Raw genomic sequence first — 14,518 nt, forward strand, 5'->3', positions numbered from 1 at the left:
TTACAGACAAAAAAAAACACCTGGGCAGATCACTTGCCCACCCCTGAAGAAAACAGTAGATGAGACATGCTGCACCAAAACTGGCACACAGTCCAACCTCCGAGCACACGCAGACAGGCCACCGAGATCCCCCTTAGAACAGTTCTCCAGGCAGTATTGAGAATTATTTTTAGCAGGCAAGATAAATTGACACAACGGACTTCTCAGAGACTTTTAGAGAATTGCTAGAAAGCGAGCTGGGTTGTAGTTTTCTGTTCTTCCTTGGAATTCTCTCCTCCTTCAGCAGACTTGACTTTTTCTCACTCTGGAAGGTCAAACACACTCACACTCAACCGGTCACTTTTCTGCCCTCCCAGATATGCTGCTGGGCCTGTTCGATCAAAGGAACGCTCGTGACTTCTCTGCCCGTTACTAGGGTTCCTGCCGATCTCCAAACTGAGTCATGTGACAACCAGCACACTGTTGCCAAATTAGTTCTTTCAGTGCCCTCTTGATTAAAAACTTATTCAGTTTAACTATTAATTCCTTTATAAATATTTTTCAACAAAACAATCACTTTCATAAAACTTTCAACTTAGTTAAATTTCAGTTAGAATTTGATTTTAAATATTGACTTATTAAACATTTAGCTCTTTGGTCTGGAAATGTACTGGCTGTTTTGTGTGTTTGTTGTGGAATGGGTTGCTCAGATTATTAGGTTCATACTATCCACATCATCAGTCACATTGGTTAGTGAGACTAATCAGAAAATCATTTTGAACATTTGTATATTAATAGATACAAAAATATATTGATACACAGCAATGAAAAGTCCATAAATATTTATTTAAACAAAATTAACTTTACATTATTTTCCTCTGTACACAGCAATGAAAAATCCATAAACATATTAACACAAAAACTAGCACTTTACACCATTTTCTTTCTGCAGTAACACAATGTGTTTACTGTAATATGCTACCTTAAAAAGAGCCAATCATCCAGAATTTGTGCACAGCAAAACAATTTCTTGTTTGCAAATAACAAGTCTGACTCCTGGCTCGCTCACTGTAGTCCAATTTGGGCAAGAGGACCTAAAACAGATGTCAAGACTCTTATTTGCATATGTAATGGACCCAACATCTTATTTAGGTGACTGACCCAAGTTTGGGTCAGACATTTTTCAGGTGTCCTTGGGGCAAAGGATTGGGCTTCAGGGCACCCGTTTTACACCTATAAAATGGACACAAATAAGGTCTATTGTTCCTAAATTTTGGCTAAAACGTTACCATGTCTAACCAAATACAGTGAGCTTTTCCATTCATAGAAAATCAGAGTTTTCTTAGTGATTGAAATTATTGTATGTACATTTAGAATACATTCAGAATTGTGCTTTTCTCTACATCTGAAGTTGCTGAAAATAGTTTTATCTTTGCTTTTAAGGCATTTAAGTGCTAGTCTTCAACTTGCATCATCTCTCACAGTGAACAAAAAGTTCAACTCTCAAGGAACAAAAGCAGCAAGTTGTGTTTCATTGGTCATTGCTGTGCAAATAAACTTCTCTACTGCAGCAACATTGCAGCCACTGTCTACTGACTTTAGCAAACAGTACATTTGTGCTACCATCTTTCATTCTTTATACCTTTGTCAATGCTGTTTCGGAGAAGCAAATCTACATGATCACACAATATTAGAGTTCAAAATTGGGATCTCAAGATTCCATATCTATGCAAGTCTCTAAACCTTAAAGAAAAAAAACAATAATGCTCCTATAAAAAGGTTAAAACAAAAAGCACACATAGTTTATGCCAATCAGACAACTTGGACACAAACCCAATAAAACAGATTATATATTTAAAACATTTATGCAACCACAGGCATTTAACATCAATTTACTGGTTTATATAAAGCTCCAAATATGACATATTTCTTAATAGATTTATTAAGACCTACCAGTGTTGTTCTAATGGACCAGTGGAAGACTATGATACTGAGTCATATAGATTAAGAAAGTTGCTGGTTGATGAATGGATCTACAGTAAGCCAAAAAGGGAAGACGGTACTTAAAACCTCCAAATTGGAAAAGACTCTAACCTGTGGCAGGGCAAAGTACAGTGCAACAGGCTTGTGAAAAACAATTTAGGAATTTGTATCCCCTAGAACTTTACATTTCCCATGAAGTTAAAAATTGACTTTAAACTGAAAATGTTACATCCTATCTCCCTGTCTCTCCTGAAGGCATAGACACTTACTGACTGTAGTTCCAAAGGCACGAGCAGTCTTCTGTTCCCTCATCCAGTGAGAGTAAATCAACTGTTCACGGAGGGCATGACAGCTGAGCCACATCCTCTAGCAGCAGTCACCAGTGGTCAGAAGTGGAAACTGTGATTTTCCTTTTCCCTCTGTCCCCACCCCCCACAATCATCATCTAGTACTGAAGTAACCTGTAACATTTCAATGGTTACCCTGGTTGAAATCAGGTTGCTCAAACCTGGAACCTTACGTGGTGCAAAACTACCAGTAGGTCATTCAGGAGACTAATGGGTATTTTTTTGTGTGAAAAAAAACAAAAAGCTCCTAAGATTGTTCTCTAAAGCATGACTCTAACAAGCTGAAAAGACCCTCCCACAGAATAGATACCATTCCGTAGCCAAGATAGCGGCAGGGAACTTGCTTCTGCAACAAGTGGTGGCTTAGCCTTTTAGAATATTTCTGTCCCTGATCTAACCTGCTCCCCCATTCTATCACAATGCATACACTCGTTCAGGAAAGCACATCAGCAGAATGCTGAGGACATTTCTGGTACCATTGACACAGAACTTTTTTTCTCTTTGTTTAAAAAATGTGCCTTTAAGACTCTGTTTTTAAACAGTGTGTCTTTAAAAACTAAAGGGGGGGGGGGGGCACAGTTTGCCAGCTGCACCTGTTCCTGGGCCACAGCAGGAGAAGTCACATGGTGTATTGTAACTTTTAACAGTGTAAAAACTGGCTAAAACTATTTGAACTGGAGGAAAATGAAGCGTACTGTACACTGAAAAGCTGTCTATTTCTCAGCAGAGAAAATCTACAGTGTTTGCCTAAGGAGGAAAAATCCCCTGAAGAAAGAACAATTCTCTCTATTACCTTTGCATTTTCTGGAATTCTCAGTAATGTTTTTACCAAAAGACTGCCAATTTAAAAATCCAAGTAGACCTATTGCTGTGCTTCTCGTTGAAAGAACTGTGTGACACCTGTTGCAGCTGAAATACTTTGAATGCCTATCTATTAAAAACTGTTTCATCGAATTCACCTGGAGACTTAGAGTGGCATCTGGTACTCTACCTCATCAACCAGAAATGTAACTTACCAGGACCTACAACCCAGCTACTTAATTTATTCCTAAGAAATACTATTTTTTTTAAAAACGGTTAACCATTGTTAGTTTTTGAATGTGTGCGCGCGTGCATGGGGAGGCTTAGACTAAATAAGTTATAAAAGGTCTTCAGACATAAGTTTATCTTAATATAGTGTTTAAGATTTAGTTTTTTTAATAAATAGTTAATTTGTTATTGTCTAAAGAGACCTGGTTTGGTGTATTTTATTCTGGGGGTTAATAAAGTGTTTAATTTGGCCGTTTTCTGATTAGGTGGGAAAACTTTAAGAATATGCTGTGACCTGTGGAGTGATAGGACAAAATTGACAGTGCATTGCTCCCGCCTCGGTCGTAACACCATGTTAATGATGCCATACTTAGGATTAGATTGCTTTGGTGCACCAAAAAGTTTCTGTATTCTTAGAGAAAAGAGTCTTCTGAATAAAGTAAACTGATTTTTTCATTGATTTACTGTAACACTGAATTGAGTTTATAGTACCAGCACAGATTATTGTTACAACTGTAAGAGCTACAAGATTACATACGAGATGTTTAAATAGTAGGTTCATTTTGCAGATTGACTCTATATCAGATCCACAACAAAGACTTCAATGAGATTGGAAAGCCACCTTCATGAGTTACATAAACATCTAATTCCAAACAATTTACTTTGCTTTAGTGCACCCCTCATAATTCAAAGTTGCTTAATCTGAATTAAAATGCATTGAAAATTTGTTGCTTTAATTCAAATCAAAAGCAAAAATGCTGGAAAATCTCAGTCAGCATCGCTGGTTAATTCAAAACTCCACAAGTGAATCCTGAACAAAGTAATCTGCTGCTTCATTCAAATTCAGCCCCAGGATCAACATCAGGTGTCTTGCCTCCCGAAACCTCTTTTCCTCTCTTTCCTTCTTTAAGACAGTCCTAAAAACTTACCTCTTTGACCAAGCTTTTGGTATTCAACCTAATAGCTCCGTATGTGGCTTGGTGTCAAATTTTCTTGAATAACGCTCCAGTGAAGTGCCTTAGGATATTTTACTATGTTACAAGCCCTATATAAATGCAAGTTATTGTAGAAGTCCTTCACCACTCAGTGCAGTGCACCAATGAATGGAGATTGGGAGTGGTTTGCAAGCAATTCAAGAGCATGGCTGAATAAAGGTATATCATTGAGGAAAAATATAAGACCAAATATGTGAAACAGTAATCTTGGGAAATTAAGAAAAGTGTGGCACAGGAATTTAACATCTGTCCCACCACAGAGCTTTCATCAACGAAAAGTGCTTGAATAAAAAATAAATCATGCAGTGAATTCTAATCATGGTTTGTGTAAGCACAACTGGGGATCAGGAATTCCAACATTTGCACATGCACACTATACACCAATTAAAACCTCTCAGTTAAGCTCAAGTAAAACTACAGTGCCCGCTCCTGTACATGTACACTATACACCAGTTAAACAATGTCTCATTATCTTCATGATCTTGATACTAGGCCTGTAACTGACAGAAAGAGACATGGATAACTGGCGTGCTTTTGGAAGAGTTGCTGCATCATTTGGCAAACGCATAGTATCACAATGCAGAGAAGTCATCTTAACGATTGACAATGATTGATTAGATCTGACAGTTAATATTTTTACCAAGCATGCCTGTGATCCAGCCATTAGATGCTGACATGATTTATGTTATGAAACTACCTTAAATATTTGGTGTAAATCAAAGTGGCCTGCTACTTCTTTTGTTCATCTGCAAACAATCCAAATGATACATTCATCATAGGAGAAGCTGAAAGCAGAACTCACTACTCACTACCCAACAGCTTTCAGCATTGTAAATTCCTCCCATCAGAAGGGGGAGCTGCTGCATCCGATAGGCAAGGATCCCAGACAGACTGACTCAAAAAGGAAACCTCAGCTCATGACATCACTGTTGGGATGGCCAGCGACGTAGATTGTGAATTCATTAACACTCTCAATGAGGAATTACTCACCGATGTGGAAACGTTTGATGCCTTGTGGGCATATGCGACTGCGAGTGCGGGCAAGAGAAATGAGGCCCAAGTCAGTGGGTGCAACAAGCAGATGGAGGTAGAGGTACCCAGCTCCACCATGGACATGGAATCCAGTGCTGACACACTGCACAAGAAGTGGTCGACAACTAAACCTGATGGAACTTTTCTCTGCACTAAACAGTTTTATGAATTGTGCTGATGGCAGGAAGCAGACTAAAATCACTAAATATTTTGCAAAATGTCAAATTTGCATTGCATGGCTTTAGAATACTCAAATTTTGATACATGCATTTCAATAGCTGTTCGGATGTTTTACAGCCTTTTTATTTTAAATTGTTCCTGTTTCCTTTAAGTTTTCACTGTGTTGTGTTAGATTGCTTAATTTGAATTGCTGGATAATTTGAATGTTTTAAGCAAAAAAAATGACTGAATTAACAACAGTCAACATGTACTGGACACATAGCTCGTAAGCAGTCATTTTGTTGCAACTACAGTGTCTTTTATTGGGGAGGTACAGCAAAAATTTAATGCCTTGAATTATACCCAGGATCAATCATATCCCTTCCACATCCTTTGGATGCTGTCGCAGTTGTAGCGAGGCAACATGTCCTGAATTTTATTTTGGCAGGAGTGTTGTGCTGAATTGAGATTGCAATCAATTTCTCACCTGTTAAAAAGAACTCAATGCGACCATAAGTAAAAAGATTTAAGTAACAGTATTGTTGCCAAAACTACAACAGTCAGCATTCAACAGGACTTTTTAAAAAATCAATATCTTGTGAACCAACAGAATCAAATGGTTTTTAATGACGTTTACGTAGTGAAAAGATAAACTGTTTTGAAACCTTTTTTAGGTCAGGAAAAACACAGTCTCAGATTTCTAATATTCTGACTTATTAAGTTAGATGCTACCACAAACATTTGCAAGTTTAAGTTTCTTAGAACATTTACTCAGTCTGTGGCTAGATTCCAAATGCATCACAAATCATTTTCTTCACCAACGGTGCTAGGGGTTGTTGACTTGAAAGGAGGTGCTTTTTGAGCCTGTTTTATCCTGCCCAATGTTAGATATATTTACATAGAGGGGAGGAAAAGGTCAGGGTCATCATGACATTAGAAGATTTCTAGTTTCACATCAGCATTCAGTTTATTGACTTGGTCCTTCTTGTGATCACCTTGTCCTGTATTGGCCTTGGGCAGCAATCTTAAGTTTAAGTTTCCTTTTGTTTTGCATGGTGAATGCTGGTTTCCATTCTGGTTTCAAATAGCTTCAGTAGAAAATAGTTGCAATGAGAAAACACGAGGGTAGAGTATGGCTCACAATGTGTGATCTGATTAAAGTTTAACAATACAGTTTTTACATAGGAACAAGAATGAGCCATTCAGCCCCTTGAGCCTGCTAACTATTGTGGTTGGAAGATTATCTATAGGCTTTATGTTTAGTGCTGCTTGGATTGTTTTTACTTTAAAAAAAAAAATTATTTCCTGGGATGTCAGTGCCGCTAGCAAGGCCAGCATTTATTGCCCTTCCCTAATCACCCTTGAGCAGGTGATGGTGAACCACCTTCTTGAACTGCTGCCGTCCACGTGCATGTACACCCACAGTGCTAGTATGGAGGGAGTTTCAGATTTTTGAACCAACGACAGTGAAGGAACGGCAAATATAGTTCCAAGTCAGGATGGTGTACGACTTGGACTGGAGCTTGCAGGTGGTTTACAGGTGTTCTGTTTCATTGATGTATTCAAAGAATTTAGAACTTTACTGCCTCTTGCTTCCTTGCATTATGATCTAAGTTGGTATTCCTTACGTTTCAAATGTCTTTCAGTGAACTGTGTCACCCAATTTTACTTTCGCTTACTAACAGTGCCATATTGTTGCATATTTTGTTTTACACCTTATGTTTATTATCACTTCAATGATTGCTCTAGTTGCTCAAAGGCAAGTTGCACCTTAAATTTTGTTGCAGTTAACAGTTATGCTGGGGAAGGTTGTGCTGACTTGTTCACGTCATATGGCTTGAATAGTTTTTAAAACTAAATTCCAAACACCAAAACCATGCTGTAAAACTCAGAATTTTGCTACCGTAATTTGGGAGCACAACAACTACTATAGAAACATTGAAAATGGCAGTAAGGGAAAGGTCATTCAACCCATTACACCTACGATGCTGGTTCCCCCCAACTGTTACCATCTACTCTAATCCTATTTCTCCACTCTTTCCTTATACCCTCTTTTTAAATTACATAATTCACCCAGCTTCAAAGCCACTGTGGGAATACATTCCATTTTCTAATAACTTTGTGCGTGAGAACAGTTCTTCTAACCTTTGATTTCTGCTTCCATTATCAATGCTGAGCTTATATCCTATTATCACTGACTTAACCAGCATTAATTATTTTTCATTATATCCCCTCAACCTTTTCAGAATTTAACACATGGGCTAGATTCCTCCATAACTGTCTCTGCTCCAGTGAACACAGACCTAGTTTTCTATATCTCTCACAACTATACCCTCAGCATCATCTTAGCAAAGCTACATTGCACCTTTCCCTCAGCTTTGGTATTAGTTTACAATAGGGTACCCAAAACTACACACAGAATTGCAACTGTAGCCCAACCAATGCTTCATTCAGATTCAGTATCACTTGATTGTTTTTGCATCCAATTTCCATATATAAAAGCTAGAATCTCATGTCAATTGTAGTGTCTTCCTTCATTTGTAATTCTGTTTTCAAAGACCTGTAATATCAAGTTTTACCATTCTCTGCCTTTCCCCCCAAATGCATTACTTCTAATTTATGTACACTGAACTGCATTTGCCACACATTTCCCCATCCCCCAAATCTATGTTTTCCTTTAGTCTCTTCTGAATGCTTTCTTCCAGTTTACCATGCCCCCTAATTTGGCAACAGCAAATTTTGGCTTAACTGCCTCTATATCTTGTTCAAATTATTTAAGTACATAAAACAGAATGTTCTCCTTGATCCATGGCTCACCAAAAAAAAGATTCAGGACTGTATTTAGTTTGCAAAAAGAAAACACCAGCCCTGGATTTTTTTAAATTTCCTGTCATCTCTCCGGCAGCCCACCTGATTCTTAACAGAAACGTATGTCTTTTTTTAAATGAACCATTTAAAAAAAACTTATGCTTTCATTCAGTTTTATTTTCACCTATTTTCTTTATCAGTTTGGGAGTGACTACTCCTTTAAAAAAAAAAGCAGTATCTGGTTTGGTTAGGGAAAGAGACATTTTAAAAATCTCCAGTTTTTTTTTAAAAGTTGAAGTACACCAAGTATAATACTAGCATGCCTGCTTTTGGATAATCCTAGAACTAAATATGTTTGAACACAGGTGCTGACACTGGCTCTGTAATCCATCTGGAAGAACAAAATTCTGTTTAACTAGTTATCTGAATTACTCTAAATTAAAAAGGAAAAAAATAAATCAGAACATTCTGATAAAATAGGCCACTTCATCAAGATCAACCGCAAAGTCTGTTAGGAGAACTGGTGTTTTATCAAAAAGGCCTCCATTGAAACTCTGCCATTTACCATCAGGAAGGTAGATGTCTCTTGCTTCTTTACCTTTTTCTAGAATGGGGGCGACCATAAGATAATCTCCAATTAGAAACTGTGTGTCTATCTTTTGTGCCACTTTGTCACCTGGAGCAATCCACCAGAGGGGCCTTATGATTGGATTACCTGTCTTAGTAGTTTCCTCCGCGAGTCGGAGGATAAGGGGCACAACTAAACTTTCTCGAAGCTGTGTAAATTTATGTGCAATCTTCAAAACCTCACCATCATATAGCCAAGGAGGAATGGAAAACTGCATGGCTGGAAGAAAAGCTGATAGTTCAAGCCAGCGTATATAAAGCTCGCGGTCTGGGATCTCATCAGAGCCGTCAGTTTTATTTGGATAAACATTTCCTCCAATCATATCAGGCAATATGAAATGGTATCCCAAAATACTCATGGTGAGGGCAGTTGGAATCAGAGACTTTAAACCAAGCTCGTAACCCCAAACAGAATCACGGTCGATCATGCGGACAAAACAAGGGAGCATCTGGGTATGATATCCTACCCTCACTTCAGCCAGCTTGCAGTACAAAGCTGCAGTTTCCGCATATAGTTTACTAAACATGCTGGGATCAGACAAAGGCTTGTGAGTGCTAAACTCTGCAGGAAGGTAACTGGTCTCACCCGCATCAAATTTAAAAGACACAATCCCATACTTTGACCTCAAGTGTTCCAATCTTTTCTGAAACCAATCTGTAGTTTCAGGATTGGTGAAGTCCAAAACTGCCGCAATCCCGTTCCACCATTCCACAAGGGCAGGAAGTCGCCCACTGGGGTCCATCACAAAATAAGAACTTTCGATTCCTATGGCAAAATTGGGAGAATTATAATTAACAAAGGGATGGACCCATAATGTCACCTGGAATCCATCAACCCTTAGCTTCTGCAGTAGTTCTGAAGCATTTGGAAACTTCACTGGGTCAAAGTCAAATTCGCCGTAACTACTGGAGTATTGGTCATCTATTTCAATATGACTGAAATTGAATTGATACTTCTTAATTTTTTCTGCATAACGCAAAACTTTATCCTGGTTCACTTCGGTTTTGTAGAGAGCCCAGGTGGACCATACAGGGTACCTGAACATACTTTCTGAAGGTGTAATCTCAGGCTTTCTGAAATGTTTTTTAGCCATGTATCTGTGGACAATTTTCAAATCAGAACCAACACAGATTTGATAACTCAGCTCTACAAATGGCTGTTGTCCTGTTGACGGTTGAAATGGGGAATCTTTGTAACGAGCATGCAGGCAGAATGCTTCTTTATCGGAGCTGTTCCAACCAATATGCAGAGGGACTGAATCATTAACTCGAACGGCCACAGACTTAGATGAGACCCAGTACCTTTCTAGAATTCCACCAAAGCCTTCACGTATTGAATGCACATCACCTGTAACATATGGCTTAGGATCCACTACACCTGAAATTTTGATAGGCCAGTGCTGTGTGCTAGTTTCTGCTCCTCCATACCAATGTCCATCTGCCCCATACATGCAGTGTTCAACAACAGAGTCCAATACCACAGTCTTCCATTCGATGTTGTAGCAAGTTATGCTATCTTTGGGCTTAAAGGTTTCAATAAAAAAGTTCACTTCCTCTTTACCAGACTTTGTGCAGTTTAACCAGTTTCCCGTTTCATCTTGAAAACATGACTCGAGGTCAACTGGAGCAGATTTGAAGCCCATTTCAATTAAAACCAAGTCAGCACTTTTTCTGATGAAAAATCCATCCTTATAGAGCTCCAACTGTTCTATTTTAAAGCTATTTAATTTCTTCAGTGATGCTGTGTAATAGCACCATGCAACAATTGCTGCAATTACCAGCACCAAGCCCAGGAAAATAGTGCAAATTAATGGCTTAGCTTCTTTGGATTGTTTTTCCCGCGCAGCAGGCAAACTTCCTGGCACGACTTGGTACATTGCATCAACTCGTAAGTTTTCTCCTCTACCTGCTCGGTGCTGTAGCTGATTTCGGTTGTAGCTATGAGACATAAGGTTGTCATCAGTTACTCCTGCGTCTTTGGTATTTTGTAGCTGTCCCACAAATGGATTATCGTCGTCTTACCGTATGCAGCCAGAAAGTATTGTGTAAGAATTCTGGTTGACAAGGGAGGGAAGAAAAAGCTCTTTTTAATCTTTAGCCTGATAAATCACAGATTTCCACTTTGCATTCAAATGAATTTTCAACGACTTAAAAACTAAATCAGCTTCCAGATTTCAAAATGTTTTTTAATTTGAGAAGCAATTGAGAAAACACCTAAATGGGACATTTTCTTGTGGTTAAGCATAGCAAACAAAATTCCTGATTTGTTTCATTCAGTGCTTGCAGAGCTTTCATTAAAGCTTATCTTGCTTATCCCCATAGTCAGGTCCCCAAGTGGATTCACTGCTTATTATAGCAATTAGGTTTACAGATGCCTTCAGTAATTGACCCTACCGATTAAAATTGAAAGTGCAACATTTACTTTTGCTGCATTCTACTATTGCTCAAACAGCAACCACAAATATCTATTTGCTCTTCAAATCATTTTTTAAAAATAGTAATAATCCATATCTTACCCCAGAACAGGAAAACCTGTATTCCAGACATAATCAATGATGTAATAAACTTTGTCGAAAATATTGGACACCTTTGGTTAGGTATGTCAGGTGCCTGTAAATGTGAAAAGATCAGATCAGTGAATAAAGTTATTCAACAAACCAAGTTAATTTTATACACACAGACTGATTAACTGCACGATAAAGCTAGTAACTAAATCAGTATTTATCAAAGAAAGGGGAACATTGATACCATACATACAACTTACAGAGAACAAAGGAAGGAAAAAGCAAGTGGAAAGAAATAAAGCAAGTAACAGCATGGAAAGTGATTTATAAATACGTTGATATAATCTAAATCAATACATGGTTATGAATCAAGAATATTTCACTTGTCGAAACATGACATAAAAAGCAGGCAGTGGAGCAGGAAAGAGGAGTGACTATCCGAGGGGAAAGGCAGGAAAAGAAGATTAAAACAGGAGTGCCCAACAACTTGTATTTATATGTCTTTACTGTAGTAAAAAGTGTACCAAGGTGCTTAATATGAGCGTTATCAAACAAAACTTGACACCAAGCGACATGAGATATTAGAGCAGATGACCAAAAGCTTGGTCAAAGACATAGGTTTTAAGGAGAGTCTTAAAGGAGCAAAGAGAGGTGAAAAGGTTCAGTGAGGAAATTCCAGAGCTTAGAGCCTGGGCAGTCAAAGGCACAGTCATCAATGGTGAAGCGATTAAAATCAGAGATGCTCAAGACACCAGAATTGGATGAGTGCAGATATCTGCAGAGTGCAGAGGGTTGTAGGGCTAGAGGAGATTAGAGATAGGGAGGGGTGAGGCCATGGAGGTATTTGAAAACAAGGATGAGAATTTTAAAATCAAGACTTTAACTGGAAGCCAATGTAGGTCAGCGAACGCAAGGGATGGGTGAACAGGACTGCTGCAAGTTAGGATACGAGCAGCAGAGCTTTGGATGACCTCAAGTTTATGAAGGGTAGAAAATGGAAGACCAACCACAAGAGTGTTGGAATAGTAAAATCTAGAGGTAACAACCGCATGGATGAGGGTTTCAGCAGCAGATGAGCTGGGGCAGGAGCCAAGTCGGACAATATTATGGAGGTGGAAATAGGCAGTCTGAGCGATGGCGCAGTTGGGTGTTAAATATGACACCAAGATTGCGAATAGTCTGGTTCAGCCTCTGACAATTACTAGGGAAAGGGATGGAATCAGTGACTAGAGAATGGAATTTGTGGTGGGGACCAAAGACAATGGCTTCAGTCTTCCCAATTTTTAATTGGAGGAAACATTCAGTACTGAATGTCGGACAAGCAGTCTGATAATTTAGCGACAGTGGAGGATTGGAGAGGTAATGGTGAGGTCGGGCTGGGCGTCGTCAACATACGTGTGAAACTAACACTGTGTTTTCAGATGATGCGCCGAGGGGCAGCACGTAGATGACCAAGGATAGATTCTTGGGGGACACCAGAGGTAATGGTGAGGGAGTAGGAAGAGAAGCCATTGCAGGTAAATTCTCTGGCTACAACTGAATAGATAAGAATGGAACCAGAGCAACCTATGCCCTCAAACTGAAAGGAAGCTCTCGCTTTCTGTAGGAAAAATGAGGACTCTGAGCAGGGCCAAATAAATACTAATGGCACCAGCAAACAAGTCATGGCGCAGAGTGGGGAGATTAGCAAAGCAGGTGGAAATTCAGTACAGGCAGGGTATTAAATAGTTATCTGAAGTCTTCTGCAGTCCCACAGATGAAGTCACTTCTGTTCTGGTTTACTTTTTAAATCTAGTAATTTACTGGCAAACGTAGGGAACTCAGAACTCAACTAACAGGTTGGGATCCGTTAAATTGTGTCTGCATCACAAGTTTAAAGTGCATCCACTTAACACATACTACCAATAAAGTAAGCAAGCACATTATGAATAAATTTTATTTAATACTAATAAAACAAGTCCATCTATGTACTTCAAATATTATGAAAGTGAACTGCTATTTAAAAAAAGAAAGTGTTTGCTCTCCTTCATAAGTCTTCTCCTGCTACACTCCTCCAGTCAAAAACGTGCGTGACCCAATCCTTTCATAATCGGCTGCCCTGGGACTGAACACAAGAATGTTTACCAGAACATCATGTGTGACAATGACTCTTATATCCCCCACCCAGGGAAGCAGTGGTTTTGTTCAGCATTCCTCCACAGCAGTGCAACTGAGATCAGGAACTAAATTTCTGTTGGATATACCTCAATTCTGGTCACCACTGCTGGCTATTTATATAAAGCTTGAGCTCAACATGTATCCACCAAGGCACACCTTCCAAAGACATCACAATTGAAAGCGTGGTCTTGAAGTGTCACACGTCTACTGGACAAAATGCCATGATCGGCTCAATTAATCACTTACCAGTCATCACATATCTACAATTTTGTCAAATATTTGACTAAATGTGAAAAGATCCAAAGTTGCAAAACATGTACCTCTGAAGATCAAGTAACGAGCAGAAAATCAACCAGTTTTTAAAAATAACTTCTTCACATTGCTTTCAGACAAAAGTGTTTGTCTTCACTTAGATCAGCGTATACAGCTAGTAGCAACATTTAAAAGAACACAAAAAAAATACATTTACTCATTAAAAAAATGTTTTTGATCTGACAAATACATTGGCGTAGTGGTAATGTTACTGACTAGTAACCCAGAGGCCCTAACTAATGGAGGACACAGTAGCTGGCGAAATTTAAATTTAATTTTAATTAATAAATCTGGAATTAAAAGATAGCCTCAGTAATGGTGACCATGAAACTACTACATTGTCATCAAAACCCATCTGGTTCACTAATGTCCTTTAGGGAAGGAAATCTGCCATCCTTTCCCGGTCTATGACTCCAGACCCACAGCGATGTGGTTGACACTTAACTGCCCTCTGAAATGGATTAACAAGCCACTCAGTTGTACCAAACTGCTGCAGAAAAATCAAGACAGAACATAAATAGGAGTAGGTCATTCGGCCCCTCGAGCCTGTTCTGCCATTCAATAAAATCATGGCTGATCGGATTGT

The 14,518-nt window shown here is 38.8% G+C and overlaps 1 protein-coding gene across 7 annotated transcripts in view; it reads right to left on the bottom strand.

Moving 5' to 3' along the window:
- Positions 1-806: 806 nt before the first annotated feature.
- The window catches only part of myorg (myogenesis regulating glycosidase), a 65,306-nt gene continuing 51,594 nt past the window's right edge, over positions 807-14,518 (bottom strand). For all 7 annotated transcript variants that reach the window (XM_068031854.1, XM_068031892.1, XM_068031899.1 and 4 more), the window contains 2 exons: positions 11,476-11,569; positions 807-11,013 (listed from right to left, as the gene is read on the bottom strand). In XM_068031854.1, the coding sequence (XP_067887955.1) occupies positions 8,791-10,908 (2,118 nt within the window). In that variant the 5' untranslated portion in view covers positions 10,909-11,013; positions 11,476-11,569 and the 3' untranslated portion in view covers positions 807-8,790. The remainder of the gene's footprint in view (positions 11,014-11,475; positions 11,570-14,518) is intronic.

The sequence above is a fragment of the Heterodontus francisci genome, chromosome 1 (genome assembly GCF_036365525.1).
Source record: "Heterodontus francisci isolate sHetFra1 chromosome 1, sHetFra1.hap1, whole genome shotgun sequence".
In the NCBI taxonomy this organism is placed as follows: Eukaryota; Metazoa; Chordata; class Chondrichthyes; order Heterodontiformes; family Heterodontidae; genus Heterodontus; species Heterodontus francisci.